Raw genomic sequence first — 26,709 nt, 5'->3', positions numbered from 1 at the left:
AGCCCGGTGGTGCAGCAGTTAAGTGCACATGTTTCGCTTCAGTGGCCCGGGGTTCGCCGGTTCGGATCCCTGGTGCAGACATGGCACTGCTTGGCAAGCCATGCTGTGGCAGGCATCCCACATATAAAGTAGAGGAAGATGGGCACAGATGTTAGCTCAGGGCCAGTCTTCCTCAGTAAAAAGAGGAGGATTGGCGGCAGATGTTAGCTCAGGACTAATCTTCCTCAAAAAAAAAAAAAAAAAGAAAGTCATGCCAAACAGTTTTCCAAAGTGTTGATGCAAATTTATATGCCCAGAGCCAGGAAAAAGAGATTCTTTCTTTTTTATTTTACATAGAAATCTTTCCCCCATCCTCTCCCCACCACCATCCCCTATTCCCCATCCTGCTTGGCTCAGGCCATGCCCAGCAGCAAGAGGGAGGCTGGCAGAAGCTTGGGCAGGCTGATGATGCCTGAGAAGCCTCAAGCACTTTGGTCCATACAGTCAACAAAAGACCATGGTCTGGAGGACAAGAAACAGCCCAGCGACATCTGATCATGGCTATAAATGGGAGCCTGGAACAGGGAGCATGTGCTGCTAGCATGAACAGAGAGCTAGTCACATTAGCTCCCACAGGTAGGCCCAGTATGTTGGGGGTGGGGCAGAGTGAGTACAGGAAAAGCAGTCTCTGGACCTCACCCTCACCCCATCTTCTCGTCTTCCCTTGCCCTCAGGGCTGGTCCTGGAAGAGGGGCCTTGCCTCCAAAACTCCCTGCCGAGCCAGTCGCCAGTCCTCAGCTTATAAGTCGGAGGCATGTATCTGGCCATTGATCAGACTCACTGTTCTCACTACCACAGGAAGTTGTCCAGCTTTGCCTGGGAGGGAGGGAGGACTGTCCTTGCTGCTATTCTCTGCTTAGCCTTGGCCTTGGGCTTAACAGGCAGTGGGCGGATCATAGTCGTGTCAGTCTGAAGGAGATGTCAAGGAAGAGGCCTAAAGAGGGGCAGGAAAGGCTCAGACTTGGGGGTGGGCAGCCCTGCTACACTGAGCAAGGTCTGGCTCTACACACCTGAGGCTGCAGCCACTGGCAGGCTGGGGTAGGTGGGTACAGGGTACGGATGGTGTGGACTCTATAGCTCAGCTCAGCCCAATGCCACAGAACAAGGATACAGGCTGGATGAATTTTGTTCGGCCTCCAAGCCCATCGAAGCCTGTCCTTACCTAAAGCAGAAGGAAGAAGTGAGTGGACCATGCTAACAGGCTAGAGGGCTGGCCACCCAGCCCCACCCCTGAAATGGCTGGCACTTGCCACTGTGCTGTGACACTCACTGCATCTGTGTTGCGACAGGGCTCCACCCTGGCCCTCTTGAGCTGTTTCTGGCCCAGGACAGCATTCCGGATGAAGACAGGGAAGGCGCCAGCCAGCTCCTCATCTGGTTCTCCCACACAGCGCTGGCCGCCCAGTGAGAGCTGGGACTCCTGCAGGGGAGACCCCAGTGGCAGGTTTGATGAGTAGGATGGCAGTGAAGAAGGGGGATGGGTAATGGTCAGGGAACAGGATTAGATCTCTGATGCCTCATCAGGAGGCTGGAAGGACAACGAGTAGGGTTCCCAGGTGGCTCTAAAGTACCTCCATCCTGGGCCAGGAGTGAGAGGGGTCTGGCAAGACCCTGCCCTTTTAGAAGTCCAGCTTCACACTCAGTCCTTGCAAAGGTTGGATGGTGACTGCCTGAGCTGCTTCTGGGAAGCCTTACCTGCTTGGGACCTTTGGGCATCTTCTTGGGAATGTCTTGAACGGGAGAGCTGCAAGAGTGTGACATGAAGGCAAGAGGCAAGTAAGCAAGACACAAGGGGCAGGCGAGCCAGGCTCAGCAAATGCCCCTTAGAGAGCCACTATGTAACACGGTTGCTGTTATGGCTGTGTGCTGGATAAGGCATCTCAGTGATCCCCACCCCAAGTGCAGGTTTGTGAACTGGACAGCCACAGCTGTCAGAGTGGCGGAGGCAGGGGAGGTTGGACCACATCCCAGTCTTGTGGCTTCCACTCAGGGTCAAGCTAATTCCAATGCTCCCCAAGCCCTCAGGCACCTCACCATGTCTCAGACTCTATGTGGGACTAGTGAGCCCAACTCATTCACCACCCATAGGAGAAAAGCCAGTTATGCCCTGAAGCAGGCAGAAGGCATCTAATGAGCTCAGGCCTAGCCCTACCTGTCCAGAGAGCAGCCCCCCTCCACAAGACCTTCAGTAAGTTAGATAGCCCATAAAGTGCTCTCACAACTCAGGGCTAGGCCATCTTCTTAGATAATCTGTGTAGGCAGGGCCTGGGGCAGAACAGATCATGGTCACAGGCCCTGGCCTCCCACTCCCAGCTCCAGAGCTGGACACTGTTTCCATGCAATTCCTGGGGACCCTGGCAGCCGGATACCCTCTCCTGGTATTTTTTCAGGTGGGTGTGAGGATGGTCCGTGACCTACAGCTGACCCTGTGGCTTCTCAAAGCCAAGAGGACAGGGGCAGGATCAGGGCCTGCCCCCATAGCATATGGTGAGGTCACATGATGACCATGGGAAGATTCTCCCCTTGCTGCAAGTCTGGCTCTGGAGAGGCTGATCTGAGTTGGGGGCATCCGGGGTTCTCTCACACCCTCTGCAGGCCCTGAAAGTGGTAGAAACATCTCCACAAGGCCTGACAGCCTGCAGGCCCCAGATGCTTACTTTCAACCTTTACAGCTAAAGAAGGGGCAACATGAGGACGCCAGAGTGTGAAGCAGGCAGTGATAGGCCTCCTGACTGCAGCCCACATGCCCTAAGTTTGTTTCTCATTGCTACCAGGCCTGGCCCTGTACAGCATGGGTGCCTCCACCCCTGAGGTTGGGCAGTGGGGGATAGCCCAGCTGGCTTTCCCTTTTGCACTCTCCCTGGGCCTCCTCCACCACCACAGGCTAACATCTAAATTTCTTTCTCTCGTGTCCAAAGTCTTTGATTAAGAGGAAACCTGCTGAGCCCTTGACCTCCCTTATTTGAGCAGTGTATACCTACACGTATGTACGGGAGTAGGTCTTAGCTCCATGATGAACTACACTTGGCCTGCCTGGTCAAGGACAGCTTCCGCATTCCCAGTCCCGCTGTACCCCTAGTGCAGGTCCTACCCACCCTATTGCAGGTCCACACAGCTTCTCATGCTTGCCCCTGAGGGCTACTGTCTTAAGTGGTGGGGCCTTGGGCTCCACGATTTGAGATGGTTCTCAAACCATCTCTCAAGCATTAGCCTGAGAGGCACACAGTGGAAGAGGAAGTTCACAGTCCCTGGCTCAGGACTCTGGTAGGCAGGCATTCAAGGTATTGGGAGCATACACACCCTCAGCACCATCAGCCCAGACCTGCCCCTACTGGGACCCATATGTTCTTTCCAACTAACATCCCAACACCTTTGATTGAAGGGTGATGGTGAAGATTAACGAGACAAGCAAGAGAAGGGCTTTGCACAGAGTGAGTACTCAAGAGAGGGAAGAGGAGGTGGCTGGAATAAAAGCCATGGTCAAGCCCAGGTGGCCCTAACTGCCCTGTCAGCCACTCAGAGCTATTAGGGCAGGGCTTGCAGAGATCTCTTAGCCATTCTCCCTCCAGGCTGTGGACAGGGACAGGGACTATCACTTACTGTGCCTTCTCTGGACAGAGCTTCTTAGTGTGACCATGCTGGATGCTAGAAGGCCGGCCTGGGGGGGTGGCCACATCAAAGGTGGCATTGAGGTCAATATCATCACTGAAGGCTGGCCGGCGAAGCTTCAAATTCAGCACCTCCACAGGAGCTGGGCTGTAGGTAGAAATGGCCTGGTTACTCAGGATCACAGTGGCAGGCCAGAAGGACAACAGCCCCTCAAGCATCAGAGATAGCTTGGCTCCAGGAGCCTGGAGCCCATACCTGGCTCAGGGCCACCCTGCAAGGAAGCCCTAATTCTACAGAAAAAAACTCACTTGGCTCAGTCCTTCACACAGTCATAGGACAGTGAAAGTATAGAAGACATGGAAAGAAGCAAGCAGAAATCCACACAAAACCCAAACATACAAACAAAAGGCTACTGCCTTTTGACCAAGTAGCCTCCTTTCTCAGAATGCAGTGCAAGGAGCCAGTGAGAGACATGACCACAGACTGATGTAGAGGGATTTCCCCTCCAGTGCTACTTTTCATGGCAAATGGCACAGTATTAGACACGGTCAAAATGACTCCCCTAGGGGCAGGGGGTACTTTCATAGCTTGAATATGATACAGACATTAAAGTAGTGTTTCTGGAGAGTAAACTTAATAATATGTGAAAATGTTCATATGTTAAATTTAAAAAGCCATACAGGGCCGGCCCAGTGGTGTAGCCGTTAAGTTTGCACGTTCAACTTCAACAACCCGGGTTCCGCCGGTTCGGATCCCGGGTGCAGACATGGCACTGCTTGGCAAGCCATGCTGTGGCAGGCATCCTACATATAAAGTAGAGGAAGATGGGCACGGATGTTAGCTCAGGGCCAGTCTCCCTCAGCAAAAAGAGGAGGATTGGAAGCAGATGTTAGCTCAGGGCTAATCTTCCTCAAACAAAAAACAAAACAAAGAAAAAAAAGCCATACAAAATTCTTGTTTAATAGGCACAAGAGAAAAAACACACAAATTAGACTTCCTGAAAATTTAAAATTTTCTGCATCAAAAGATACTATCAACAGTATAAAAAGACAATCCATAGAATGGGAGAAAATATTTGCAAATCATATATCTGATAAGGGATTAAATCTAGAATACACAGAAAACTAAAACTCAACAACAAAAAAACAACCCAATTCCAAAATGGGCAAAGGACTTGAATAGACATTTCTCCAAAGAAGATATATGAATGGCCAATAAGCACATGAAAAGATGCTTAATATCTCTAATCATTAGGGAAATGCAAATCAAAACCACAATGAGATACGTATTAGGATGGCTACTATCAAAACAGAAAACAAGTGTTGGTGAGAATTCAGAGAAAATGGAACATTTGTGCACTGTTGGTGAGCATGTAAAATGGGACAACAGCTGTGGAAAACAGCAAGGCAGTTCCTCAAAAAATTAAAAATAGAATTACCATATGATCTAACCATTCTACTTCTAGGTATACACCCAAAAGAACTGGAAGCAGGATCTAGAAGAGATATTTGTACACCTATATTCATAGTAACATTATTCACAATAGCCAAAACGTGGAAGCAACCAAGTGTCCATGAAGATGAATGGATAAGCAAAATGTGTATATACATACTATGGAATATTATTCAGCTTTAAAAAAGAAGAAAATTCTGAAATACACTACAACATGGATGGACTTTGAGGACATGCTAAGCGAAGTAAACCAGTCACAAAAAGACAAATACTATATGATTCTAGTTTTATGAAGTACTTAGTAGGCAAACTCAGAGACAGAAAGTAGAACGGTGGTTGCCAGGCTCTGGGGGGAGGAAGGAGTGGGGAGTTGCTGTTTAATGGGTACAGTTTCAGTTTTACAAGATGAAAAGAGTTCTAGAGATGGAGAGTGGAGATGGCAGCACAACATTGTGAATGTATTTAATACCACTGAACTGGACACTTAAAAATGTTGGTAGGCGCTGGCCCGGTGGCGCAGCGGTTAAGTGTGCACGTTCTGCTTTGACAGCCCAGGGTTCACCGGTTCGGATCCCGAGTGCGGACATGGCACCAATTGGCAAGCCATGCTGTGGTAGGCATCCCACATATAAAGTAGAGGAAGATGGGCACAGATGTGAGCTCGGGGCAGTCTTCCTCAGCAAAGAGGATTGGCAGCAGATGTTAGCTCAGGGCTAATCTTCCTCAAAAAGAAAAAAAAGAGTTGGTAAATTTTATGTTATGCATATTTTACCACAATAATTTTGGGAAAAAACTCTATGTATAGCACAATCACATGATTTGGTGCACACATCTCCCATGCCAACAGCCACCCTCCTCATATAGAAAAAAGACTGAAAGGAAATACACTGCATGTCACTGGTGACTACCTAGGCAATAAGTCCGTCTGTTCCAAATTCTCAATAATGAATGTGTTTTTACTTTATAATGGGAGAGGTATTCTATCAGAAAATTGCAGCCAATAGGATTTTTCTAGCTCATCCAGGCCTAGTGGGGCTCCCCAGTTCCTGTGGTCAGAAGAGATCTCTGGGGAGTATTAGGGACAACACCAAGAACACCCTCTCTCTTTCCTTCCCTCAGGAACCTTTCAGGGCTGCCTACAGCTCTACCACTCTCACTGGTCAGGGACAGAGGGCTGAACTGTGAGGGTATTAGTCTCTGGCTAGGAGCCCACTGGGGTGTGCAGCTCAGAGGAAAGGGAACTACTTGTACTGATTTGGGTAGGTAAACAATGTGGAAAGCTTGGACTATCTCTTCCTTTCCCTGGCCAGGGCCCTGGAAGGTCTACCTCTTCCTTGCCTGCAAGGAGAAACAAAGACTGCACAAACCCACCTCAAACCAACCCCATGCTGGTTGCTTTGCTTCCCACTCTATGAAACACAGCATAAAGCAGCAGCCAGGACCACCCATGCCAACCTTTTTGTAGTATCTGTTATTCTGCCACTATTTACCAACCCCAGCAAGTCCAGGCCCAGGTTAGGAGAGGTGCACTCATGAGGCAGGCAGGGTCTGGCTGAGGGGAGCCATTTTGCCTCCATGTGGCTCACGGCACAGCTTCCTGCTGCCATCTCCTCAGACTTTGCCCAGCGGTGCCTATGGCACGTGCCCAGCCTTGGCTCAAGTCAAGCCAGTCTTCTTTACTTTCACCTTCCCACCATCCACAACACTAAACTCAAGACTCAGGAGGCTCTCACTGTGACTCCCTCGCTCCCCTATACCCACATCTGGCTCATATGAACAGATTTCCTGTTTCCTCAGACTGTTCCCAGTATATCCTTTTATGAGTTCGAACAGTTTCCCTTCCTGCCAAGGGTCTTGCTTTCCTTCCCACCATCTGTCTGTCTGACGAAGAGGAAGAGTGGGAGGCCCAGTAACCCTCCCTCACTGGTTGAGGTCCTGGCTTAAGGCCCTCCTGGGTGATACCATTGCCTTGGGGACACTCATCCAGGGCCAATGTACAGGGCTTCATGCCAGAGGCCTCAGGAGGTGAGGCAAGACACTCAAAGGCCCCATTTCCAAAACAGAGCCAAGGCCCTGGGCAGATTCATCGTCTGTGTGGCCTGGAGTCAGACAATGTCTCCTCTAAGAACTCACAGCACTTAGCAGGCCTACCCTAAGCAAAGGCCTTCCCAACTCCCTTCAGCCTGGAGGTCAGGGGCCCTTAGCGTCCATGAGAAATGTCTTCTGAGCACCCCATCTGTAGTTGGTGATAGCTACCTCCTGAGGCCACCCCAAAATTACAAGACTGAAGGATAATCCTACTGCAACAAATGGAATGGACAAACACCATCAGTACCCATAGATTTCCAGAAAATTCTGGGAGAGAGAGCATGGCCAGGGAACAGGAGACCTACACAACAGCCAGCACCCACAAAGACAGGGCTATGAATGCAAGGGAGAACCAGGAGAAGATCTGGATTTTCAGAAGCATTAAATAGGCCTGAAAACTGAAGTGTTGATGGAAGATGTGAGCTTGGCTCCACCCCTTCCTATGTCTGCACTGGCAGAACACCAGGAAGCCAGGCTGCTACTCTGTGCTAAGAACTGGAAGGGCCTTTCACCTGTAACACCAAGCAAACCATCTACAGTGACTTAGGGCAGCCAGTATCAGAGAGTAAAGCTCTCTGCTTCCTGGGTTCGGGTAAGACTCAGCATGAGGCCAGCTCACTGCACACTCCCCTCAAACCCTGCCCACATAGGTTGGGTTCTCAGGCAGCCTTTCATCACTCCTCCTTAGAGGGCCACAGGCAGCCAAGGAACCCCAGACATGGGAGGAAGTCCAAGAGAAAGGTCACGATGATCCTGAGAAACAAAATGTTAGACCATAAAACAAGGAATAGCATATTTTTCAAAGGATGCACTCAGAGAGCAAGAAAGAATGCTTGCAAATTTAAAATCTGATTCAGCCTTAAAAAGGAAGGAAATTCAGACACAGGCCACAACATGGATGGACTTTGAAGACAGTATGCTAAGTGAAATAAGCCAGTCACAAAAGGATAAATATTATATGATTCCACTGATATGAGGTTCCTAGAGTAGTCAAACTGATAGAGACAGAAAGAAGAATAGTGGCTTCCAGGAGTAGGAGGAGGGGGAAATGAGGAGTTAGTGTTTAACGGGTAGAGAGTTTCAGTTGCGGAAATGGAAAAGTTCTCTAGATGAATGGTGGGGATGGTTGCACAACAATGTAAATGTACTTAATGCTACAGAACTATACACTTAAAAGTGGTTAAAATGGTGAATTTCATGTTATACATATTTTACCACAATAAAAGATATGATTAAGTAAAAAGTTATAAAAATTAAGAAATTCTAATTAAAATTTAAGAAAATCTCTCAGAATGAAAGACAAAAACACAAAGGACCAATCCAGGAAGTCAGACATTAGACCTGCAGGTGTTCCAGAAAGAAAGGCCGGAGACATTGGAGTGCAGCAGATTCTCAAAAGAAAATCACAAGAAAGTTCCCGCAGCTGAAGGGAGATTCGAGTGTTCACATTTTAAGGACCCACCAAGAGCCCAGCAGGATGAATGGAAAAGACTCATCTGGGAAGTCGCAGAAGCCCAAGGGTAGAGGAAGCAGCCTAAAACTGTGCCATGAGGAAAAATAGATTCACTTACAAAAGGGCCAAGAATAGGATGGGCATCAATTTCTCAGTGGCAATACTGGATTTTAGACAACTAGAAAGCAGGGTCTTCAGAGTTCTGAGGGAGACTAACTTTCATCTAGAAGCCAAACTGGCAATCTAACCTAAGAGCAGCATAAAAGTATTCTGACATGCACTCCAGCTCCCTTCCTTAGGAATTATTTCAAGATGACCTTTAACAAAGCAAGGAAGTAAATAAAGAAAGAATAAGACATCAGATACAAAAATCAGTGGCTCCAACCAGGAGAGAGCTGGGAAAAGTCTCAGGATGACTGCCTTGCTTGCTCACCTCTCCACTGCAACCTTGGGTGCTCCCTCGAGTGCTTTCTGTCAGCTTGGAAAACTGGAACCACCCTGAATATCCACTGAGAGGAGAAGGCCTGAGTGAACATGGCTTGTGCACTCCATGCACAGTGGGTGAAGGAGGAACAACATGGATCTCTGTGGACTAATCTGAATATATCTCCAAGGCATTCCAGAGAGTCATATTTGAAAAGCTACAGGGGCCGGCCCCGTGGCAGAGTGGTTAAGTTTGCGCAATCTGCTTCAGCGGCCCAGGGTTTTGCCGGTTTGAATCCTGGGCACAGACATGGCACCGCTCATCAAGCCATACTAAGGCAGCCTCCCACATGCCACAACTAGAAGAACCCACAACTAAAAATACACAATTATGTACTGGGGGGCTTTGAGAGAAAAAGGAAAAAATATAAAATAAAATCTTTAAAAGCTACAATATGACACAAAAGTATCAAGAAACACCTAAAATCAAACGCCCAAATGACCCCCTCCCCCCATGGCTGTGTATGGCTCATGGGATTTTCATCTGTAATGAAGCAGAGGTCTAGGAGGGTTCCCATCAAGCTGGTGACCTGGTATCCCTTGGGCTGGAGTGCAGGTTCAAGGAACCATCAATGGGTGATAGGTTGAAAATCAGAGGCATACACCAGTTCCACCAGAGTGATCTTCCTCAAGTATCCCCAACAGCTTCCATTGTGTTTAGGATAAAATCCAGGCTCCAAGGCTGCCCACGAAGCCCTGTAGATTTGGCTCATCTGCCACTGGCCCCTCTCCCTGAAGCATACCCAACTTAGTCACACCTCAGGGTCCTTGCTTTCACCATTCTCTCTGCCTGGACTGTTTTTCCTTCAGATCTGAATATTGGTTGAAGGAATGTGCCTGTACATTGTGATACATCAAGAAAGCTTAAGTCTTCTTCCAGACCCACATAGCAATCTGTCAGCTATCATGGGGCAAAGGTGGATGGCAGGGTCTTTTAGGGGACCTGTAGTTTCGAGGGTCTTGCCATTAGAGCAGAAAGAAGACAGGGCAAAGCTGCTACTGAGAATTCAACAACTATTTTGAGAGCCTGGGGCCCTAGGAAAGGACTCTGAATTTAGAACAGACTGTGCCTAGTTAAAAGAAGAGCTAATACTAAAAGCGACAGACTTGCCACCCTAATTTTTATGCCCAGAAAAATACTGGATTAAAAAGGGAATGAGGTCATCCTGCATGCAGCTTGATGGGAAGTCCACCCCAGCTTTGTACAGACGTAGACTTCTCAGATGTGGGATCCTGCTGGATTGAAAGATGGGGGAGACCAGAGCAGTCCTCTATATACCAAGGTGGGCTGCAGGCCCTGGCACGAGGCTTACTCAGAATGAAGTGGACTCATCCCCAACTGGGAGCTGCAGACCAAATCCCCAACTGGGAGCTCATGGCTTGGCCATCCAATCCCTCAGCTTGTCTAGCTCCAAGAGATCAAGTAAGGCCTGGCAAGCAGCAGGCACTCAGTAAGGACCTGCTGTAGGAGTCCAGGCCTCAGAGCAGCCTGAAGTGGTAAAGAAAGTAAGCAAACACAGCTATGCAAAGTCCCTGGGTGCCTCAAGGCAGCCTGTGTGCTTGTGCTTCCCTCACTGCGGACGCCAGACACAGAGGACAAGTGTGTGGAAACAGCCTGAGGCCCATGGAATGGGAAGTAGAGGGAGTGCCATGGAGCCTGCAGAAAGCAGACTTGAGTGATATCCTAGGAAAAGGAGTTTTACTTCCTGCCTTGAGGCAGCCTGGGTTCTAAAGCTTTGTCCACATGGAATGGTCTCTGAGATTATCACCTCCCTGAGGGTGGGTACTATACCCACCAAGCTCCTGACAGAGCCCTTGTGTTACCTAGGGCTTCCAAGGTGGCATGGCCAATGGGCATTGAGGGTGGAGTGTAGAAGAAGGACTAGAAACAAAGCCTAGTTTGTCAAAATCAACCACACACTGGACCTCATAGAGAATCATGTGCCCATCACACACTCACAGCTCTTTTTCAGTCCAACCCAAAGTGGGGCAGGCAGGCAGCTGTGGTTCCATGAAGAGACACTGGAAGATGCTAAGGTAAGAAAGGAAAGAGTAAGATTGAGGAATTAAAGGTACAAACGAGAATGAGAGGAAACTAGCTTGTATGCCTTCACTCCCTCGTGCAGATGCTGACAGGTACTATGGCGTGGGGAAAGGAGCGTGCGTGTAAGGAAGCTGGTGGTGAGGGACACAGATTAAGATGTGGCTCCAGGGCCCGGCCCCATGGCTGAGTGGTTGGGTTCATGCACCCTGCTTCGGCGGCCTGGGGTTTTGCCAGTTAGGATCCTGGGCGCAGACATGACACCGCTCATCAAGCTATGCTGAGGTGGCGTCCCACATGTCACAATTAGAAGGACCCACAACTAAAAATATACAACTATGTACTGGGGGGTTTTGGGGAGAAAAAGGAAAAATTTTTTAAAATCTTAAAAAAAAAAAAACGATGTGGCTCCAGGTCTACTCACAGCTAAGTGTGTACAGATTGAGTGGACCAGGCTCCAACAAGACTTTAGAGCACCTCTGTGGCCTGTGGCACCTGACACAGCATCTGACTAAGAAGTGCTACCTGTGCAGAGGAGGGTGAGCTTATGCCTGCTGAGGAGACTAGAAAAGGCTCTACAGGACAGCTGACCCTTCAGCATGGAAAAGAGCTAAAGCACAGAAAGGCACAGAAGCAGGAAGGCAAGGAGTGTTCCACTGTGTTTGACAGTATCATATGGCTGAAGCCTAAAGATCCACCACAGCCCACAAGGCTGGCTCCCTGAGTGCCTTGGACACAGTGCTGAGCGGTCAGGGAGCCGTTTGGCAAAGGAGGAGTGTCATGATGCTGAGGAGCAGAGGGATGGGTCACAAGCCTCATGTGGAAGTGGTAGCAAGGGAAAGGGTCAGGAGGTACCACAGATGGGGCAGGCTCCAGCAACTGATTGCATGTTGGGAAGAGGGAGCATAATGACTTTCCAAAGTACATTGAAAAGTGGCTCAAATAAAACGCTGGGTCACTAGGTTATGTGTTTTCTGTCTGGGCCATCAGCTGGGCAGCTAGGCAGGAGACAGCCCTGAGGATACTCTCTGCCAGCCGGCTTCTGTGAAACACTTAGGACAAATGGGTGGCCACTCCAGGCAGGGACCCCATCCCTCTGCCTCTTGGCTCCCTCTGCTGGCAGCTTTAATGCACACATTCCTGCGACCAGAAGGGAATTATCCCAGTGAGTGGTTTCATGCTTGTTTCAGGATCTGGGGCAGACAGATGCATTTGGTGAGGCATTCCATAAACAGGATGTGCTGAGACAGTCAATGTTCCTGCCCCTTCTCTGACCATCCCTAGGTCCTCTCTGGCCTACCTTGGCCTCTCCTTGTCAGAGCCTAGAACTTGTCTCAAAGCTGCTTTCCAGCTAAATCTTGGCTATCTCCCAGCACAAGAGGTCCACAGCCTTCAGACCCACATGGGCCACCCACCCCAGCAAAGCCAGGAGGAGTAAAGATCCTTCCCAGACAGCTCTTCCAGCTTGGGGCCCCTGCACCACCCCAGAGGGTCAACAAACCTCTCTAAAACCAGGCGGTTGACAGTCTCACTGTCCACTGGCGGTAGGTTTAGGGTTTCCTGCAGCATCGTTAGCTTTTTTTTCAGGCTCTTGGGGAAGGAAAGAGAAGAGTGTAAAAGAAAGGCTGAGGCATCAAGTCCAGAGAGAGTGCTAAGGACATGAGCAACATGCATGAAGGGCAAGCCCACTGGGAACAGAGTAAGGTCTGAAACCCCAACATCAGGCTCAGGAGGCCAGGACCACCTGGCTTCAGAACCCCTCTCTGGTGGAGTCTCTCCTCTGGTGACCTCAGGGATGTAGGTCAGGACAGACTGTGAAGGAAGACCCATGGTGCTGTCTGCCCTCTTCTGAGGAGGCCCAGGCTCCAGACCAGGGCCAAGGTGAACACCTGACCCAGGAGGATGTAGGGAGCCCAGAACCACAAACTGGTGCACAGGTTCCTGGGCAGAGCTAGCCCAGCGCTGCTCTTGAAGGGCGCACAACCATTCCTCATTCCAATCTGGCCAGGGATGTCCCTCACCACGATTTCTTTGTCAGCACTCTGTAAGTCCTTCTGGGCCGACCTCAGCTCCAACTTGGTCTGGTCTAGCTCAGAGTAGACTTTCTGCAACTACAAGAAAGTATAGGGAGTAAGGGACCAGCCAATGGGTGGCCATGTGCCCTGCCCCCGCCTGCAACTACCCAGTGCATGCTCATGGTAGCCCAGGGTCCAGAAGAGTCTGGGGATACGGGAGGAAACCCTAACTCTGTGGGCAACGTTCACTGGAGCTGCCCAGGAGTGGGAGCTGCTTCCTATACTCTGCATACCATGGGTACACCATGCCCAGAAATAAAAGCAGCTGTGCTAATTGAACCAGGTTTCAAGAGCCCTCTACTCTGGGCCTGGCACAAAAACAGGCCTCTGAAGCTGTCAATTTGGGACCTGTGCTCTCTGGTCAGCTGAGAGGTACCCAGAAGCCAGGAAGAGCAGAGGGGAACATAGTGTGCACATGTTGAGGGGATACCAGCCTGATCTGTCACTCTAAGTGGACAAGCAACATAGCCAGAGCCAAAGCCCAGTAAGGACCAATAACCAGTCCCTGTGTGTCATCCAACAGCCCCACTGAGTCAGCTGCACCATCAGGCCCCACAGCCTTGCTCAGGAGACATGAATGAGCATGACAAAAGGACAGCCACCTGTCCCCTGACCTTCTGCTCCCGCTAAGTTACCTTGCTTCTGGAAGAAAACAAGTCCTTCTTCAGCTTGTCAGCTAGCTCCCCTGAGGCCTTCCGAGCCTCTTTTAGATTCTCATACTCTCTACAAAGGGGTCATGGAAAGAGATGTCAGAACAGGACACCCTGCTGGTTAGACCATAGCCATAGCACCAACCAAACACAAAGTCTAGCCCAACCCCTCAGCCCATTCTCATTCCTACTCTAACGCCTGAGCTCAACAGGGACCAGGTGGCACTGAGGAGGGTCTGTACTCAATGCAAGGAGAGCTGGTGATTCTCTGTTCCCTGCTTGTCCTGCAGGCACCGGTGATTTGAGAGGATTTGCAGGAAGCCCTGGCCTCACTAGGAGGACCCCTATACCACCTGGCCCCCACAGGAGTCAACTGGGATCCTCCATGCCTGTCAGCCAAATGGACCCTTTTTCCCAGTTTCACACCCACAGTAGTAGAGAATCTGAGCAGTTTCTGATGCAAGCCAGGCAGGGTCAGTAACAGTGCTGATGGGAAACAAGCTTCAGATATCATGACAAGGCTTATAGCTCAGAGAGCTGTGCCAACCTTCTTAGGAATAACACTTATAATTCACACTCAATTCTCTCAATAACCCTATGAGGCAAGTTATTACTATCTCCATTCAGGAAGCTGAGAGTCAGAGAGGCTAAGAAACTGGCTCCTGGCCACACAGTGAGAGGTGGGTTCAGGGTTAGAACTGAGGCAGCATGGCTCCAGAGCTTGCCTCTTAACTCCACCTGCTCTGCTTTACAAGAGATAGGCATGGGCCGACCCAGTGGCGCAGTGGTTAAGTTCACACGTTCCACTTTGGCGGCCCGGGGTTTGCCGGTTCAGATCCTGGGTGTGGACATGGCACTGCTTGGCAAGCCATGCTGTGGTAGGCATCCCACATATAACGTAGGGGAAGATGGGCATGGATGTTAGCTCAGGGTCAGTCTTCCTCAGCAAAAAAGAGGAGGATTGGCAGCAGATGTTAGCTCAGGGCAAATCTTCCTCAAAAAAAAAAAAGAGAGAGAGAGAGGCAGTAGATGGAGAGGCACGGCTGGGGTGCCATGGCTTAGCTCCTAGGCTTGGACAAGGGGGCCAGAGTACACACTTCTTAAGGGATACGCAGTACACAGCCAGTTGCTCCACTGCTGACTGTCCCACACCCATGTCTCGGATCATCTCCTCCACCTCCGGCCGCTGGCTCTGAAGTAGGAGCTCAATCCTGAAAAACACCCATCCCACGGCATTTAAAATCTGGAGGCTGATGGGTAGATACCCAGTACAGCTCTGCCTCCCTTTGCTGCTGTTGCTATGGTGACAGCCTGGGCTGCTAGGATGCTTTAGCAGGCAGGTCTGCACAAAGAAAGGCCCCACAGCAGAGCTAAGCGCAGCTGCAGGGATGCTGCTGGGGAAAAAGGGATGCTGACAAAGGGCCTCAAGGTCAAGGATTCCCCAGAGAAACGTTCTTGGAACAAAATACCTGCCAGGTTGTCTGGCCACAGGAAGGAGTGTGGCAAGGGTCCCCATGGAAAGTAGCAGAGCCCACAGAGGCTGAGCAAAGAGATCTGTGGGTTCCCCTCTCCCAGCACCCCTGTGGCCTATGGAGATTTGAGCCACAGAAGCGACCCAGCCCCTGCTGCAGTCCTGGGAGCTGTGCCACTTGGTGGCCCTGGATGCAAGGGCATAGGGCAGGCCCCAGCTCCAAGCTCACCGCTCCATGGTCTTCATCTTTCTCCTGAGTCGGCAGGCTTCCTCTCGTGCTTGTTTGGTCTCATCCTGCTGCTGCTCCAAGTACTTCATCTGCTTCTGAAGAGCAAACACACCCATACATATCTGTTGCTTGGAGGTTCTGAGGGGCCACAGGTAAAGTCACTGGGAGAACTCTACCCAAGAGCTGTCTGCTTTTGAAAATACTAATAATTATGTGCCTCTAACCCCCAGGAGGTAAGGCTCCTGGGTCCCACTCTGGTTTGTGCTTTTTCTTTTTTTTAAAGATTTTATTTTTCCTTTTGCTCCCCAAAGCCCCCTGGTACATAGTTGTGTATTTTTAGTTGTGGGTCTTTCTAGTTGTGGCATGTGGGATGCTGCCTCAGCATGGCTTGATGAGTAGTGCCATGTCTGTGCCCAGGATTTGAACCAGCGAAACCCTGGGCCACCGAAGCAGAGCACGTGAACTTAAGCACTTGGCCAAGGGGCCAGCCCCTGGTTTGTGCTTTTTCTGCTAAGAGGCCCTAGGCCTTTTGGAAACATAGCTTCCTCACCTCCCTGCTTGCTTTCTCCTGAGATACGTCTTACTATAGGCACAGCCCCCTGCCAGCATCTATGGGGCCACTGTGGGCTGCTAAGGTCCTGTGGCCTGGGCCTCATGGTGCATGTTGTGCAGGAAGAAGACGAAGCCTGGAGCACAAATTCAGGCCTCATTATCGACCATCTAGACCCATGGACAGTTGCCAGGATAGGAGAGCTGAGCCAGAGGCAGCTGGCCAGGCTGCCCTCAGCACAAGACCACTCCATCTCTGACCTGGGAATGCCATCAGAGACTCTTGCTCTGCAGCCAGGTGCTGGTTTGCTCCTTCCCTCCCACTGGCAAGGCCACATGATCCAGCCCAGCCACCAAAGAAGAACAGAGACAATGAACACCCTGGGGCCCTGTCTCTTCACGAGGATGGCTCCCTTTGCCTTTCAAATGGCATCCAGCAAGGATTGCTCCTTCCTACGAGACCAGAATATCAATTGTGGGTTCAGATCAATCACCTCATGCCCCTTGGAGAGCAAGAGGCTCAGCAACCCAGCTGATACAAAATTCATCTGGGTCTAGAGCCGCTTGCTCTGCAGGCTTTGATCTGCCTGGTCAGCTCAGCACAGCTGACTTCAAAGGCCCCCCGATCCTGTCTGGGATGCTGTTTGATCCGGCTCCAGAGAGCAGCCTAGCCAAAGACTAGAGTGTTAATGGAAGGTTCTTCAGGCTGGCTTTGCCAGTGGAATAAAAACTACTTTTGGAAACATAGCCCAGCCTCACCAAGGTCTTGGCTGAGTAGCCCCTCCATGAAGCACTGGGAAGGCCTCACCTCTCCAAGCTACCTAGTACAAAATCCATAAGTGCAGCCAATATGGCCCTTTTCTTATGGGCTAGATAGATATAGTATGGGAAGCCTGGGAAGAAAGGATTTGTCTCCATTTTACAAGTGTGCAACCCAAGTTATTGACCAAGGCAAAACCAGAAGATAAGCTGAGAGTGGTGAGCCCAGGACTGGGGCTCTATCTCCCCACCAACTTATGCCCACAGGACCTGGGGACCCACCTTGAGGGTGGAGCACAGCATCTCGGCCTTGTCCAAGGCCCTCTGCAGAGATTCCACGGTGGCATTGCGCTCTTCCAGCGTGTCCCGCAGAGCGTCAATGATGACCTGGCTGTCCCGTTTCTCCTTCTCTGGAACAGGGGAGGAGGGTAGATGGAGGAGAGGCCTGTTCACCCATCAGCATGAGAATCTAGGCCCTTGGGCTCCAGCACCCCACCCCAGAGCCAGGTGAGGAATAAGTCTCAGGCTAGAAAGTTGGGTGGCCCCCTTCTCTCTCCAGCATGCATCAAACCAGGGAAGCTGAGCCAGAGTCTCTTCATGCAGGGAATGAGACCGTATTTCCGCTGCTTGGAACTACTTGAGTAAAGAATTCACTGCTCCCCACTCCTGTGGGTCTATTTAATTCATCATCCCAGAACTCAAGTAGGTTCCTACCAAACTTGGCGGCCGAATCCTCTCCTATAAATACTCTCTTCCATCAGGCAGCCCCCTCCCAGCCTGGGTCCTGGGCAAGAAGCCTCAGAAAAAGAAAAGAGGCTCACCTGGTCTAGGTGGACAGTCTCAGTCACCTCCCTTTCCTCTCTTCCTGCCAATCACAAGAGCTGGCAATACTCTTGGACATACAAACAGGGAGAGCTCCTGGCTCTACCAGAAGGTTGGAGGCCTTTCTCCCAGGGCCTTTCCCTCTAGTGCCCAAGTCAGAAGCTTTCCAGGGCCCTTGTCTCTTGCCAACTCACCTTTCTGGGAAAGCTGGGCTCTGGTATTATCCAGTTCATTCTACAAGACAATATGCACAATAAGTAGCAGGAAGGCATCATAGCTGGCCTCTACTCAGTCTCCCATAAGGCTTGAGGGGAGCCCCAAGAGGGGACAATGAGGCCTGTAGGTCCAGGGAGACATGGCCTCTGCTGTATCTCAAGGCCAAGCTAAGTCAACAATGGAGAAATAAACCTTGTTTTATGTCTGTGCGCCTTTTTAAAAAGTAGGTAAGATGGAGGAAAATAATCTCAAGTATAAGACCCTAGGACAGGGAAAGAGGCAGAACAGGGGCAAGAGAAGTGAGGTTGGGCCTGTGTGATCAGTCAGTCTTACAGCAGAGGCTTCCATTGCTTCCTTGGCCCTGTGCTGCCCCTTATCCTCTCTGGACATCAGTTGCACTCACTGGGGACACAGAGTTGGGATGGCCAAGGACCTTGGGCCACCACTCCTTCCCTCCACCCTGGGTCCTGCCTGCTTCACAGTCTACCTCTCTCCAAGCTCTAAGCTAGCTCTGTGTACCACAAATCTTCCACCCCCAGAATCCAATAGGGTAGATGAGCCAGAACAACTTTGTGCCTCTGGATGAAACCTCACATGTGCTAGGCTCTAACCAGACTGTTGTGAGGGCCAAATGAGCCTTTCAAAGCCCATGCATAAGTTCCAGAGCCACTACCGCAGAACCACGAGAGGCTGGGGCAGAAATGAGCCCACCTCCCATTCAGGTGTCTGGAGCATTCAACATTCTGTGAGCAAGAGAGGTGCTTACTCCATAAGCAGGAAAACAAGGCTCTGCAGAACTGAAAGGCTTGGTCAAGGGTCCATGGTGGTAGCTGGATAGAATCCAGGCAAATTCTCCTCCAGATCACCCTTCCCAGGTTGATACAAGACTCAGAATCTCACATGTGACTGATACTAAGGACTAGCCACAGTGGGTGGATAAGCCCCCTACTGCCAAACTCTCCACCCAGGACTCTGGAGGCAGGAGATTTTGGTGGCTAGACTGGTCAGGTAGGCTGAACACCTGGAGGTGGAAGAGGTGGGTGGAGAAGGGTAGACATGGACTGCCTGAGAACAGACACCATCCCAAAGCTAGTCCCCTGGCTCCTTCTACAGCCAAGCAAGGTGCCTTCCAAGCCTTTGCTCCAAACCACACAAGATGTTGCCTCCCTGCCTCCTAGATTTGGCTTTGAAAGCCAGAAAGAAATGAAGCTGCCTTTGTTCCCTTTATCACAGAGAGGACAAGGCTTAAAACTGGGAGCAGTTACCATGACGATGAACACGTTGGCTTTAAGCATGAAAGCTCCACGTTCTTGAAGCAGTGAGGTTCCAAGGACATCATGGCACCCCAGGGCCAGGGCCAAATGAACCCTGATTTGACAGATGCCCAGAAAATTAACTGAGTTCAGCTTTACTTGCGAACCCCATCCCACTTCCTTGAGAGGTTTCTGCCAATCCAGCCCCCTTGTACACAAAGAAAGCTATATCTTAGACTTGGAGGGGAAGCAGTAGAAGTGTAGGAAGGCATCTACCCATCCTCCCCTGCAGTGTGGGTTTCTACTCTGGCTGCACATCTTGATTCCAGGGGCTATGCACTCTATTCCTACCTGAGAAAGACTCAGGCATCTGGATATATACCTAGCTCCCCAGGAAGTTGTGAGGCACAGACAGGTTTGTGAAAATTGGGCCCACACATCTTCCTCAGCTGAGAACTAGAAAAGTTTCCTAACTTATCTCTAACTGCCCAAGCAGCAAAGTGGCTGGGAAGGATGGTTGTAGATCCTTTGCAAGGTGAAGGGACCTCAGGAGAGACACTCTGACCTTCGGTCAGAATTGCCCTGAAATCCCAAGGGGAAGGCTCACAGTCAAGTGTCTCCCTTCTTCCCTAACAGTGTATTTCTCCGACAACTGTGTCTCATCACGTTCTCTGCTCTCCTTGCCTCTACCTTGAAATCTCTACCAAGTCTCCCCTCCAGAACTCCATCTCCATACTCTAGGTAGTTTCCCTGGGTGGGAGCAGAAAGTGAATGCTCAGAGGGCTTGGAATTCAGTAGAATGAGATAAATTCTGGGTACCTTTAAGAATTCTGCATCTAAGACACTCTCCTCCTCCTGGGCAAGGTCAAAGAAGAGCTTGTTGATAATGGTTCTTCTGCCAACCTGGATGGGAGAACAAGATAGAGTATGACTGCATAGCTGAGTCATGGGCGAGGGGGATAGGGGTATACATGCAGCCTAACATTGCAGCCAGGCCTATTCTCAGGCCTAACATTTCACGGCACGTCCTCTGGAGTCAGATGACCTCTGCAACCCTGTAGGCACCCCAAGCTGGTGCCACTGGTTTGGTAGTTACTAAAGTCATGGCACTGCAGACTCATGTGGTGATTGCTCAAAAGACACCCCAATTCTAGGTGCCGTGCATTGAGGAAATGGAGAAAGGCAGAAAAGGAGGTCAAATCTACCTAGGTGAAGATTGACCTACACAACAAGTCCATCCATCAGCTACCCTTGGGCATAAGCAGGCCTCTCAAGCCACTCAAAAGCACAAGTGAGGCTCAACCAGCCTCAAACCATGAGGGTCCAAAAAGGTTAAAGATATTGCTCAGTTTCAGAGGTGTTTCTTTGTTCCTCCTCCCTGGCAAGGAGAAGATGTCTTCAGCTGAGGTGTTTTCACCCTACCACCCTCACCTGGATTCGGCACTGCGGACAGGTCCGACTTGGTGCTGTCTCGAACCACTGAATTAGGCTGGAATGAGAAGCAGAAAAACAGACTGATGAACCCTGGCTGGGTGGAGATATACAGGCCAGGTAGCCACCTTGACCACAACAGGGTCTGTCCCGATCCTCCTCAACCCAATGCCTGCTCCTCAACCCAATGCCAACAGGAGGGCAGCACCACAGGCAGTGCCAGCACATCCCACACGGCCTGACTGACACAAGCACTCTGAGCATCTGGCCCTTTTTTTGGCCCCATTGGCTTGGCTCTCCCTATACCTGAGCTGCTCTTTTGTCAGCCTTCTAGGCTTTGACTGGTGGGAAACAGTCAAAGCCCAGGGTCCCTCAGAGAGGGGGATCCTAATAACACCCCCACTTTAAACTTTCACTTTCAAATTAAAGGGCTACACTTTCAAAGCTAGGGTGAACAAGAAGTAAAAGCAAGTAGCAGTGCAAGCAAATCACCTTTGCATCATTTCTCTGGGTGATCTGTCAACATCTCAAGCCTTAAACTTGAATTCAAGTAGTCTCCTACTAGTGGATTCTCCCATGCCCAGGGACCAGGGAGAAACAGTCCTTTCTAGAAGATAATACCATCATCCCAGGCCTCAAATTTTTGTCTATAAAGAATTTTTCAAATACTATATACAATATATAATCACAGCTAACTATGCACAGTGGAATACTACACAGCAATGAGAATAAATGAATCTACAACTAAGAACAATATTATAGATGAATCACGTAAACATAACATTGAGGAAGAGAAGCCAGATACAAAAAAAAGGTATATTGTGTATCACTCCATTTATATGAAGTAAAAAAGTAGCCAAAACTCATCTATGCTGCTGGAAGTCAAGATAGCAGTTATTCTTACGTGCGGGGGAGAGGCTGGTTGGTGGGAGTAATTGGAAGAGTACACAGGGAGGTTTCTGGAGTGCTGATGTCTTGTTTCTTGATCTAAATTCTGGTTGCATGGGTGTGTTCAGTGGGAAATTCTGCAAGCCACACACTTATTATATGTGTACTTCTATGTAATACACCATATTTCAATAAAGTGTTTTGGTTCTTTTTTAAACAGTCACATGTTTAAAAACCAGAATATACCCACACAAAGACTTTAGATATTGGAATTGTCAGACACAGATCATAACACATTATACTAAATAAATAAAAACCAACATTGGAAATATCAGTAGAAAATTAGAAAATAAAAGACGATCTAGCAGAATTTAATAAGAACCAAACAGAAATTCTAAAACTGAAAAAATGGCCAAAATTAAGAATTCAATGGATGAATTTAATAGCAGTTTAGACACAGCTGAAGAAGTGGTAAGCTGAAAGAGTTCAGAGGAAACACTGAGGATTAAAAAGATGTAAAAATATACAAAAGATGCTAAGAGATACAGAAGATACTGTGAGAAGGTCCAGCATACATATAATTAGGAATTCCAGAAAGAAAGTGTTAGTTAGAATAATACCTTCTCCACAAGAAGTCTATGTCCTAATGTCTTTCTTTTTTTTTTTTTAGGAAGCTTAGCCCTGAGATAACTGCTGCCAATCCTCCTCTTTTTGCTGAGGAAGACTGCCCCTGAGCTAACATCCGTGACCATCTTCCTCTACTTTATATGTGGACACCTACCACAGCATGGCTTGCCAAGCGGTGCCATGTCCACACCTGGGATCCGAACCGGCGAACCCCAGGCCACTAAAGCGGAATATGCGCACTTAACCGCTGTGCCACCAGGCCAGCCCTATGTCCTAATTTCTAAAACCTGTGACTACATTACCTTATATGACCAGAGTAATTTTGCAGATGTGATTAAGTTAAGGATCTCCATGGGGCCGGCCCAGTGGCGCAGCGGTCAAGTTCACACGTTCCGCTTCTCCACGGCCTGGGGTTTGCCGTTTCGGATCCTGGGTGCAGACATGGCACTGCTTGGCACGCCATGCTGTGGTAGGCATCCCACGTATAAAGTAGAGGAAGATGGGCACGATGTTAGCTCAGGGCCAGGCTTCCTCAGCAAAAAAGAGGAGGACTGGCAGTAGTTAGCTCAAGGCTAATCTTCCTCAAAAAAAAACGGATCTCGAGATGGGGAGATTGTCCAGCTGTGCCCTACATAATTACAAGTGTCCTTATTAATGATTCAGGAGTGTCAGAGTCATAGAGAGATTTGAAGATGTTAACACTGCTGGCTTTGAAGATAGAGAAAGGGGCCATGATCCAAGGAAAGCACAGTCCCACTTACACCTTGATTTTTACCCAGTAAGATGCATTTTAGACTTCTGACCTCCAGAACTGTAAAGTAATAAATTTGCATTGTTTTAAGCCACTAAGTTAGTGGCAATTTGTTATAGTAGAAATGAGAAACTAATATAGAAAGAAAAGAGGTCCCAAAAGAATGGCCCCTAAATTAAAATATCAAATTGAAGCTGGGTCCCTAAATAAGGGCCTTCTTACTTTTCTGCCTTTCTCCCAGTGAATTAAGACAAACTATTTTTAGAATAGTAACATTTCTTTGGTGGTGTTTTAATAAAAGTTCTTCCTGTTGCAAGTCATAAAAGTAAAAACAGCAAAAAGAAAAAAAGAAAGAAAATAGATAATGGAATAGAGGCAATACATGAAGAGACAATGGCTGATAATTTTCCAGAACTGATTAAAGAAATCATTCCACAAGTTAAAGAAACCTAATAAATCCCAAGCAGGATAAGTAAAAACAGTAACAAAAAGAGAGCTGAGGTGGCTATATTATTGTCAGATAAAATAGCCTTTAAGTCAAAAAAAGCTATCAGAGACAAAGAAGGATTTTATATATTGCTATAAGGTTTAATCCAACAAGAAATAACAATTATAAACATATATGCACCTAACAACAGGGCCCAAAAATGTATGAAAGAAAATTGTACAGAGTTGAAGGGAGAGGGGCCGGCCCCATGGCCGAGTGGTTAGGTTCGCACACTTTGCTTCGGCAGCACAGGGTTTTGCCGGTTCGAATACTGGGTGAAGACATGGCACTGCTCGTCAAACCATGCTGAGGCGGCGTCCCACATGCTACAACTAGAAGGACCCACAACTAAAAATACACACAACTATGTACTGGGGGCTTTGAGAGGAAAAGGAAAAATAAAACTTAAAAAAAAAAAAAAGAATTGAAGAGAGAAATAGATAGTCCTACAATAAAAGTTGGAGATGTCAATATCCCACAATTTCAATAGTGGATACAACAATCAGACAGATGATCATTAAGGAAATAGAGGACTTGAACAACACTATAAACCAACTAGATCTAACAGACATATACTCCACCCAACAATAGCAGAATACACATTTTTATCAAGTGCACATGGAACAGTCTCCAGGATAGGCCATATATTGGGCCACAAAGCAAGTCTTAAGAAATTTTAAAAGATTTAAATTATGCAAAATATCTTTTCTGATCACAATGGAATGAAACTAAAAATAAATAACAGAAGAAAAATGGAAAATTCACAAATACGTGGAAACTAAACAACATACTCTTAAACAACCAATGGGTCAAAGAAGAAACCACAAGGAAAACTAGAAAATATCTTGAGATGAATGAAAATGAAAATGAAAACAACACACCAAAACTTACGGAATGCAGCAAAAGCAGTGCTAAGAGGGAAATTGGTAGCTTTAAACACACACATTACAAAAGAAGACACACATTAGAATAGCCATTATAAAAAACAAAATAAAACAGAAAATAAGTGATGACAAGGAAGTGGAGAAATTGTAACCCTTGTGCATTTTTGTGGGAATGTAAAATGGTGCAGTCGATGTAGAAAGCAGTAAGGCAGTTTTTCAAAAAATTAAACAGAATTACCATATGATCCAGCTATTCCATCTCTGGGTATAACCCAAAAGAGATGAAAGCAGGAACTTGAACAGACACTTGTACAATAGTGTGCATAGTAGCATTACTCACAGTAGCCAAAACACGGAACCAACCCAAGGTCCATTGATAGATGAAGGGGTAAACAAAATGTGGTATTTCCATACAATTTTATTGTTTAGTCATAAAAAGGAATGAAATTCTGATACATACTACAACATGGATGAACCTTGAAAATATTATGCTTAATGAAATAAGCAGACTCAAAAGAACAAGCATTGCATGATTGCACTTACGTGAGGTACCTAGAACAGGAAAATCCAAGAAGACAGAAGGTAAAATAGAGGTTTCCAGGGGCTGTGTGTGTGTGGGGGGAATGGAGAGTTATTGTTTAATGGGTACAGTGTTTCTGTCTGTAATGATGAAAAATTTCTCGCGATAGTGGTGATGGTTACACAACATTGTGAATGTACTTAATGCCACTGAATTGTACATTTAAAAATGGTTAAAATGAAAGGCATCTTTCAGTTCAGTGAGCAAAACACCATGAGCAAAGCTCACCCTCTTGAGTTAAAAAAAATTTATGAACAAGAAATTATCATTGAAATTAAGTGGTGGCAGACACGTCCAAGGAATATTACAGGGATTTGATATCTTTATGAATCTTGTGATAGATGAAGGTGTGGAGAAGGCAACTAGTCGGCAACAGAACAATACTGGAATGGGGGTATTACAAAAAAATAGTATCATGTTAGAAGCCTTGGAAAGAGTATAAACAATGGCTGTGTTCACCAGAGAAATCAATTGCTTTCACATGTTCCCTCTCCAAAAGGCCTGTTTTACTACTATATAAAAATGGGGTTGTATACATTTTCATATTGAACTTTTTGTTAAATAAACTTTTGTAATAGGAAAAAAGGGTTAAAATAGTAAATTTTGTTATATTTTTACTACAATTAAAAAGTACATAGTGAAAAAAAAGGAAAAGAATGGTTAAAATTGTAAATTTTGTTATGTACATTTTACCACAATTAAAAAAGGAGCTCTGATCAGCTTGTCCACAGCTGCTAGGGGAATCTTTCTCCATCAGCTGTACGTTCAACAGAAGAGTCCTATAGGGTCAACAGGACGGCTTTATCAGGGAGCACCTCCCTGCCCTTGAATATTAACTTGGGTTTGCTGGCGTCAGTGAATATGTTAGAGTGTCTGACCAGAGATGACTCTGGATAGAATCAGTACAGACCATCAAGCAAACGACAACAAACTGGGTAGCCAGAGTGTCTACAAGGTTTCTATCTCAAAGAAATGAAAGGGCTCATTAGTGTAGTGAAAGCTCACCTCTGCCAGGGCTAAATAGTTTTGAAGTCACATCGTTTTGCAAACCGATCAAGGAAGCCCCTACTCTATCTTCACTGAACCAATCCTATCCCCCCGGACTCAGCTCAAGTATCATCTCCTTTGGGAAGCCTGCCCTGACCTGCCTGACCCAGGTCGGGAACCTCCAGTGGGGCTCCGTCTAGTGTCATTCTCATAACCCATCTGGGTTCCGAGGACGGGTCGTCCGGAGGCCCAACACCCCACCGCCCTGTAGCCGAACCCGGGCGAGCGCCCAGCCTCGACACAGGGGTCACTCACCACTGCAGGTGAAAGGTGTGGCCGCAGTGGATGGCGGCCACGTCGCGGGAGTGGTCGAAGAAGTCGGAGCAGATGGTGCACAGCGCACGGATAGGCATGATGACTGTTCTCAGAGGGCCCAGATAGCCAAGAAAACCGCGACTGGTCCAGCTTCGTGAGGACGCCCCCGCCTCCGCTCGCTTCAAATTTGGCTCCACTGAGTGACTTCCGGGAGCAGACCGGAAGTGGCGAGGAAAGTGGCGGCGGAGCCTGAAGGTTGGGCCTGGATTGGACGAACCCTCACGGGGCGGGGCTTAACACCCCAGGGGCCTTAGAGAATCCTGGGGCGGAGTTAGGACTTGAACCCGCTAGCGGTAACTTTCAGGCGGCTCCCGGGTAGATTCAGCCGGTACCGTGAGAGCGTAGGGCTGGACTGGGACGGGGAGCAGCTACGCCGCCAGACAGGCCCCTTTCTGGAGCAATACAGGGCGATATGGTCCCAAGCCAGAGCTGGTGCGAGGCGCGCCGGGAACGGGCTCCTCAGTCCTGTTTTCTCAGAGCAGCCTTCTCTGCACTTCTCCAGTGGAGAAG

At 48.4% G+C, this 26,709-nt stretch overlaps 1 protein-coding gene and 1 pseudogene across 2 annotated transcripts; one reads left to right on the top strand and one right to left on the bottom strand.

Annotated features, from left to right (window-relative positions):
• Nucleotides 1–265: 265 nt before the first annotated feature.
• Nucleotides 266–26,415, bottom strand: TRAIP (TRAF interacting protein). 2 transcript variants are annotated; one of them, XM_014840452.3, is made up of 15 exons: nt 26,140–26,415; nt 20,621–20,678; nt 20,009–20,092; nt 17,915–17,954; nt 17,181–17,308; nt 15,591–15,685; nt 14,988–15,101; nt 13,876–13,963; nt 13,187–13,276; nt 12,667–12,755; nt 3,640–3,795; nt 1,735–1,783; nt 1,310–1,459; nt 1,151–1,201; nt 266–948 (listed from the first exon to the last, which is right to left on the bottom strand). In XM_014840452.3, the coding sequence occupies exons 1-15, from the start codon at nt 26,235–26,237 to the stop codon at nt 829–831; spliced, it is 1,410 nt and encodes a 469-aa protein (XP_014695938.1). In that variant the 5' UTR covers nt 26,238–26,415; the 3' UTR covers nt 266–828. The 2 variants fall into 2 exon arrangements, with proteins under 2 accessions (XP_014695938.1, XP_014695939.1); XM_014840453.3 differs by lacking the exons at nt 12,667–12,755; nt 13,187–13,276; nt 13,876–13,963 and having other exon boundaries at nt 26,140–26,371.
• On the top strand, nt 24,957–25,279 carry LOC106830710 (small nuclear ribonucleoprotein G pseudogene; annotated as a pseudogene).
• Nucleotides 26,416–26,709: the final 294 nt, after the last annotated feature.

This window comes from Equus asinus, chromosome 21, assembly GCF_041296235.1.
Source record: "Equus asinus isolate D_3611 breed Donkey chromosome 21, EquAss-T2T_v2, whole genome shotgun sequence".
In the NCBI taxonomy this organism is placed as follows: domain Eukaryota; kingdom Metazoa; phylum Chordata; class Mammalia; order Perissodactyla; family Equidae; genus Equus; species Equus asinus.
Note: the sequence above shows the minus strand (reverse complement) of the source record. Positions and strands in the feature narration are given on the sequence as shown.

Coding starts and splice junctions, on each gene's coding strand:
- TRAIP (XM_014840452.3), bottom strand. CDS start 26,237: ATGCCTATCCGTGCGCTGTGCACCATCTGCTCCGACTTCTTCGACCAC. Junction 17,955..20,008: donor TAGATGCAGAATTCTTAAAG/GTACCCAGAATT, acceptor ATTGTCTTGTAG/AATGAACTGGATAATACCAG. Junction 12,756..13,186: donor GTGCTGACAAAGAAATCGTG/GTGAGGGACATC, acceptor TCCTTCCCCAAG/AGCCTGAAAAAAAAGCTAAC.